This window comes from Cyprinodon variegatus, unplaced genomic scaffold (assembly GCF_000732505.1).
Source record: "Cyprinodon variegatus isolate N-32 unplaced genomic scaffold, C_variegatus-1.0 Scaffold387, whole genome shotgun sequence".
Taxonomy (NCBI): domain Eukaryota; kingdom Metazoa; phylum Chordata; class Actinopteri; order Cyprinodontiformes; family Cyprinodontidae; genus Cyprinodon; species Cyprinodon variegatus.
In genome coordinates, this window is record NW_015150840.1 from 523621 (window position 1) to 531154 (window position 7534).

The window sequence follows — 7534 nt, forward strand, 5'->3', positions numbered from 1 at the left end:
TTTTTTTTGATAATAAAAAAAATCAAGGAGGTCAAACAAAATAAATAATGTTTTCCAATGCTGTAAACATTTGTATAATAAATACATTTAAACAATAATTTGCGTCATAGCCATAGAGATCCGTGGTCCTAACTTGCAACCAGAGCAGCGCAGTGCCAGGCAAACAAAGCTGCAGGAGTGTCTTGGACCATGGAATCCAAAGGGAAAAAAGGAGGATAACTGATGAGAAATGAGGATTTAAAGAATGGAGCAAATCCTTTGCTTACCTGCATATTTGCTTTGTAATAAGAGGTTGTCAAAAAATGAAAAGAAAATTTTATAAAAGGCATCTCCAATATATGGAGAAGGCAAGCTAAATATGCAGCCGACCACCTTTTCTATAGTGGGCTAATACACTAGAGCCCGTGTTGCCATACGAGGCATATATAAGACTTTTATATTTTTTTGGCTCCAGACAGATTTATTTTTTGTTTTTTTCGGTCCAATATGGATTTTCTTTGATCAGTTTGGGTTGCCGACCCCTTATTTAGTGCATATAATGTAAAGATATGCATACTACCAACCCAATATACATTTCCTTGATCATGCAATATTTAGGACATGTTTTTTTGGTTTTCAGACTTCTAACTAGATTATGATTTATTTGGGTTGGATATAATCCAGTTCACATTCTGTTTGTTATTTAGCTATTTTTCCTGTTTGGCTACATTTGTTTTTAACTTTACATCTAAAAAATGCTTCGAAATATGCTCTGAGAGCCGTTGAACACCCCCAATCCCTTTAGCACAGGGCTGAGCAAATTGGTTATTTTAGAACTATGTGGTACTGAGGAAACAAGTACTCCATAATTACCGGTTTGATGATCATGGTCTACATTAGATCAGGTATCAATCCTACAAAATGAACAGTTAAACCTAAAGTCATTATATTTATATTTTTCCACCAGCTTCCTTCCTTCAAAGATGGAGACAAAATAATCAATGAGTCCATCGGAGCATGCTTATACCTGGAGGTAAAGTATGGAGCACTGTGATTGTAATACATAAAGACTATGAAAGAAAAATTGTGATGATTTTATTGTTTTTGTCTCCTTCGTTAAAAGAATCAGTACAAGTCTCAGGGCACCAAGCTGATTCCTGACAGTCCTGCAGAGCAAGCTCTGATGTACCAGCGTATGATGGAGGGTAACACTCTCATGCAGAAAATAGGTAAATTTGACTAATGCAGTTGAACATCCATCTCCATACAAGAAACACTAATATCAACACTTTTTTTTCAGCTACGGTTTTGTATTACCACATGTTTGTCCCGGAAGGAGAGCGCCACGACTCTGCTGTGAAGAGAAACAGGGAGAATCTGACCACTGAACTTCAACTCTGGGAGAAATACCTGGAAAATGTATGTTTAGGAACACTACAGAACCTAACATGTTGAAAAGGTTACTTGTTTCGGTGATGATTCTGTTTTTTTCTATTGTTTTGTGCATAAAGGTGGCTGCAGGTTCCTACCTAGCAGGGGCCTTCTCCTTAGCTGATGTGGTTGTCTATCCAAGCTTGGCTTATGCCTTCCAGTATGGGTATGTAAGGAACCTGGTGTTTACTGGAGGACGAATGTTTCTTCTCAACATTATAACTTTGTATATTTTTCTGTTTTCCAGGCTGTCTGCAGAACGTTACCCCAAAATTGCCAAGTACTTGAACCTTCTGAAGGACAGACCCAGCATTAAAACTACTTGGCCCCAAAAGTGGTTCCAACACGAACAAAGAGCTGAGATGCTGAAGGAAATCTAAAGAACAAAAATATTTCCATGATCTTTTCTACATTTGCTTATTCTTTGTAATTTCAAACTCGGAAAAAAACATATACATATATATATATATATATATATAGAATAAAAACTGCAGCACAGGCTACTCAATGTAAATGAAGCTTTTGTCGTGTAGTTGCCTTCCCCAGCCACTTGGGGGCAACAGAGATCACATTTCTCTGGAATCGTATAAATAAAAAAATCAAGAAGAAATCTATCCTGCTGCGTGAGCGTTTTTGTCAGACTTAAAACTTGTTAAAGGCGTGATATTTTGAAGCAGTTGAATCTAAAACCATGGCTAAAGATATGACTCTGCTGTGGGGCTCCGGCTCTCCTCCCTGCTGGAGAGTGATGATCGCTCTGGAGGAGAAGAATCTGCAGGGTTACAACAGTAAACTGCTCTCCTTTGACAAAATGGAGCACAAGTCCCAGCAAGTGTTAGATATCAATCCAAGGGGACAGGTGGGTATCGGTTTAATATATATAAAGAATAGCAAAGAGACAAACTGTTATATGGAGAGTAAAGTTAATGAAACAGTGCACGAGGTCCCTGCTGCAGAGCATCAGTTTTAAGGTTACATTTCTCACAAAATAAAGAAAATGGATCCGTTTCAGCAGTGGTTTCTGCACCCCTAGAAAACATATCAATTAAATACATTTTTAACATGTTTGGGGCCTAAAATATAAGCATCAGTTATGTTTGTCAAATGTTCTTATTGTTTAAAATCTACTAATGCTCTACTTTTTGCTCGGAGCTTGATAATAGTAAACATGGGCGGTTCTAGACGGGGGCCAACAGGGGGCAGTGCCACTGTTATGGCCCCTGTACCAAAGACATAGTACTGGATCTGCTCTGGAACAAACATGGTTACTGATGGGTCCTTTGGATCTATTTATTTTTCTGTTTTTAATTCTGTTTTGCTAATTATTTAAAAACAATTAGGTGATCGCTTCAGTGGTATTGAAATAGAACCCCGGATTTCATCTGCTAAATTATTTTTTTGAAACAAAAGTTTAGGAGCCAATTATCTGTTGTTAATAATAAAAAAAAAAAATTGTGCATGATCTAGCTAAGTTTATTTTACTTTATTATTTGATATCTGTTATGAGATTATGTTTTTTGGTTATTTAGTCATGTTCCTTTGTTTTTGGTTAGTTATGATTAATTTAGGTCAATTATTTTTTATAAATAGGCAGTCAATGTAGGAGCAGCATGCATCTGGGTGGGAGTATGTTGTTTTTTTTTTTTTTTTTTTTTTTTTTTTTTTTTTTTTTTTTGCTTGTCTGAGGAGAAAACTAAAGGAGTACCTGGAAATTTTTTTATTTTTGCCTGCGTTATAGAAGTTCATGGTGCATCTGTGGCCTTTGTGGATTTCCAATTTTTTCTGTCATCAAAGCTGTTGCACAACACAAAAAAATAATAATAATTTTTGCAGCTGAATTTTTCAGTTTTTCTTTGGTTCTAATTTAGATTTTACAGAATATGTCATTTTTTCTTAAATTAAGTAAAAAAATATGTAAAATTCCTAAATTATTAATGTATATTGACCTAATAAGACAGAGCATTTTAATTAAACCTAATTGAATAGAAACAAATTCTCTTCATGTAGCTCTCTTAATATATTTGAATCCCTTGCCCTGTTTTTTATTTCATGCTTTTCTGGGCCCTCATGAAAACAATGCTGGCCCCCTCCTGGCCCCCTGGTACATTTGGTCTAGAACCGCCACTGATAGTAAAGCATTTTTACTTCCATTTTGCTCTAATCAGTTTTGTCTGGTCACGGTGCTGATAAGTGTCAGTTGTCAGGGGCGGAGCTAGATGGGGCTTACCCTACCTATTTTTCCCCTCTAATACAGATGGTGGCAACAGTAATACGCTGAAGTGGAATATTTAAAACATACATTTTTTTCATATGTTAACATTTACTTGACAACAAAAACGCAGGTTAAATTATACACATCAATATACTGACATTAAAGATAAGTACAGAATTCATGCTTTTTTCAGAACTAGATTTTGTGTTATATGAGGTAAAGAGAAAATTATGTATCTGCAAGTCATCTTTGAGTCTTCAGTAAAATTATTGATAGCTTTTTTAATAAAATATATTAAATAATCTATTTATGTAGATATTAGTACTTGTAAATATCTATTTTATGCAGAATGATAAAAGTAGGTAAGTAAAGACAATGGGAAAGAAGTTCGCCCAAAACTCCAACCTCAAAGAATTGTATCCACTATACCTTTTATCTAGAAAGCACAGATGTTTAAATATTTATGTGTCTATTTGTCAGCAAAGGTTGTAGAAAAGTATAGTTGGTCTTTATTTAGAAAATATGGATATTGTGCCCATTAATTTTCCTGTTGTAGATTGGCCCTGAGAATCTGGCGCCTATCTGCTTTCGGCTGTCCCTCAGTTTACATTGGTTAGTGCCTGGCCACCCTTAGAAAAAATGTCTAGCTACGCCTCTGTCAGGTGTAGAGCTTCAAGGAAGTGGTTAAATAGATGTTATCTGGACATTTCTAAGCTGACTGTCTGGTTATCAGCAGGATCTGGAGTCCAGCGAATGGTTTTAAAAAAGGAAGGAGGAATGTACTAGAATTCACTTTACGGCTCAGTGCCCAGTGTGTCATGATCAGTGGGACATCATAAGCACTGTTTCCAAACTTAGCTGCACTTGAGCATTGAGAGTTTAAACTTTAAGGTACAATAAATAGTTAACATGCACATGGTATTCAAGATCAAACAGGAAAATTAATAGAACTGTCTTTACAAAAAAAATATATATATATATAAGAAATACATGTTTTTGTATTTTCTGGGAGGAGGCATCAGGGCAACCATGGGCCAGAAAAAAGTATAAAGAATTGCAGCATATAGACAAGCCTTATCATTCAACCAGCTAGAGACTGTTTAGGGTGGAGATGCAGAAGAACGGGTCGCCAAGGGCAACATTTATTGGCAAGTTATCAGCTGAGGATATGGATAAGATTTCTTGAGCTGTTCTTGCTCCTTTTTAATTCAAAAGTATGTAAACTATGTCAAATTAGCTCTAACAGTAAGTATATGAGGCTACGTTAAAGGTTCCACTTTGTTTTTAATAAGAGAAATAAGGGAAAACTATCTGAACATGAGAATATTTACATTCAGGGCCTGGTGGATTAGAGCAGTGCGCCTTTCCTCTGAGGAGGTTGCAAGTACCTGGTTCAATCCCCACAGACTGCTCCCTGGGCACCGCACAATGGCAGCCCATTGCTCCCCAAGGGGATGGGTTAAATGCAGAGAGTTAATTTCTCTAATGTGAGATCAATAAAGTTTAATTTTTTTATGAGATTTACTGAAAACGGTTACTAATGTTCCAAAGGCTGCTGGACATCCCAGGGAATTTACCTTCTTAAAAAAATGCTTTAGGCCTAAAAAATATCAGAAAAAGTTTGGTTAATCTTAAATTTCTTTAGAAATAGATTGTGCATCTAAAAGAGAAACTATCAGGTTTACTTTAGAATAGCTGTAATTCCACAGTAGGAGAGTGACCATGAACAATGATTGTAAGCATAGAATATTTGAAAGGCTTAACAAACAAATAGCCCAGTCAAAATCCAGAGCAAAAACAAAATCTCCCCAAACCTGGATAAACTGATCTATTAAGAAGCTTGGCTAACTTTTAGATCAATAAAACAAAGCTGTGACCCTTTGTGTTGCTCATAACATTTCTTTATTTTCCAGGTTCCATCATTCAAACATGGAGACATTGTTGTTAATGAATCCTATGCTGCCTGCTTTTACCTTGAGGTAAGGAAGTCAGCCTCAAAGCAACACTCTGAATAGTTTCATAAGACCACAAAAAAAAAAAAATGATGTCATGATCATTTTGTTTTGCAGAGTCAGTTTAAATCCCAGGGCACCAAACTGATCCCAGACGGAGCCGAGGAGCAAGCCCTGATGTACCAACGCATGTTTGAAGGCCTCGCCTTCTACGATAAACTCTGTAAGATCAACTTTAGTTGGAGTACTGGGTCGAATGTGACACTTCAAGTGCTATAATTTCAAATTCTGGATTCAAGTATGTTTTTTATTCGGTGCAGCTCCTGGCGACAGCATTTAATAGCCTGGTAATTCCTTTGTTTTCCAGGTGCAGTTATTTTCTATGACTACTATGTTCCTGAAGGAGAGCGGCTCGATTCAGCTCTGAAGAGGAACAAAGAGGCCCTGGTCACTGAGCTCAAACTCTGGGAGGGTTACCTAGAGAAGGTTTGGTGAATTAATGAATATAAAGTAGCTTTTTTTTTTCTTCCTGCAATCCAACATGATAAATCTGTCCCCCATCCAGCTGGGCTCTGGCTCTTACCTGGCAGGAAAGTCTGTCACTCTGACAGACGTGGTCGTTTTTCCAACTGTTGCTACTCTCTTCAGATTTGGGTAAGAAGAACCAACATATATATATATATATATATATATATATATGTATGTGTGTGTGTGTGTATTTTATTTTTTACTTGTAAACATCAGTTATGGCTCAGTATTGGTCTCCTGTGTCTCTCTGAAGGCTGTCTGCTGAGCGTTACCCCAAACTAGGAGAGTACCACGCTCTGATGAAGGAAAGGCCCAGCGTCAAAGCCAGCTGGCCTCCTCATTGGCTGGAGAATCCCAAGGGACAAGACACCCTGAAGGACATCTGAAATGGACCAGTTCCCGCCCCACATTAGAAGCCTTGCAATTCTCCTTCTGTAAAGCAGATCTGATCATCAAAAATAACCAAATTCAGCTTGCACTGTTGTAACATTTCCAAATGGTGTCTTCTGAAGCATTGTGACAGAAGATGGTTTAGTTTCTGCTGAAATGTTGAAATGACTGAAAATGCACTTTCTTTGCTTATGACTTTCTACTAACAATTTATATCTAATTGAAGCTTATATAAAAATGCTTCCTTCATCTAATAGGTCAGTTTTCCCTCCAGTTTACTGCAGAAGGTTTTTCTAGAGGCTCGCTACACAAATGCTGCACTATAAAATAAATTTGGGGCCATAACTGAGTGTATCTAAGGTCAGCGTGTCTAAATGTGTTCAAAGTCTGACTTTAAGAGATAAATGATCCCAATGGAGAAAATCCATGTTATCAAATATCTGGTTTATTATCTGAAAATGATTGTTGAAACAGGTTTGCACTTCCCAGGCCGAACTCAAATGTTGCGGTGTCCCGACTTTGCATACATTTACAGTTCTTAAATTGCGTACTTTGTTTAATTTTGCATTTCATGTTGAGCTCAGCCTCCGTCAGACCCAGCTGTGTGCTGTATGTAGGTCAGTGTTTATCTCATTAAAAATGAGTGTCTATCACCTTCATTGTCTTTTTTTTCACTGCAAACATAAAATCTTACACATATTAAAGACAATATGAACACGAAAGCATGTTTTTAGGATGTCCCTTGTTGCTTTGCTTTTAGTAAGCAATAAAAGGAGATTGAGTGCACTATTTTAAAAATTGTTTCAAAAGAGGAAAATAATTCCCAATGCCTAAAATTCACTCTTTAAAAATGATTGAAATGTGTAATTGTCCATAACAAAATGGTTTTGTGCATAAACGTCAAGGATTTCAGCATAATAGTCCTAAATACTCCATGAGAAATTAGTATCTAAGGATACAGCTGTATTATCACTTCAGGCCTTTGACAGAATAGAAAGCTCATATCTATTTAACGTTTGACCAAAATATCTGTTAATAGTTT

The 7534-nt window shown here is 36.6% G+C and overlaps 2 protein-coding genes across 2 annotated transcripts in view; both read left to right on the forward strand.

Moving 5' to 3' along the window:
• LOC107092615 (glutathione S-transferase A-like) overlaps nucleotides 1-1896 on the forward strand; it is a 3412-nt gene extending 1516 nt beyond the window's left edge. Inside the window, exons 2-6 of the mRNA XM_015387191.1 lie at nucleotides 947-1012; nucleotides 1103-1208; nucleotides 1280-1398; nucleotides 1491-1576; nucleotides 1658-1896. Of these exons, the coding sequence (XP_015242677.1) occupies nucleotides 947-1012; nucleotides 1103-1208; nucleotides 1280-1398; nucleotides 1491-1576; nucleotides 1658-1790 (510 nt within the window). The 3' untranslated portion in view covers nucleotides 1791-1896. The remainder of the gene's footprint in view (nucleotides 1-946; nucleotides 1013-1102; nucleotides 1209-1279; nucleotides 1399-1490; nucleotides 1577-1657) is intronic.
• Nucleotides 1897-1991: 95 nt separating this feature from the next.
• Nucleotides 1992-7145, forward strand: LOC107092614 (glutathione S-transferase A-like). Its single transcript, XM_015387190.1, has 6 exons — nucleotides 1992-2269; nucleotides 5536-5601; nucleotides 5692-5797; nucleotides 5942-6060; nucleotides 6140-6228; nucleotides 6356-7145. Exons 1-6 carry the CDS (start codon nucleotides 2102-2104, stop codon nucleotides 6486-6488), a joined length of 681 nt encoding a protein of 226 aa, XP_015242676.1. The 5' UTR covers nucleotides 1992-2101; the 3' UTR covers nucleotides 6489-7145.
• Nucleotides 7146-7534: the final 389 nt, after the last annotated feature.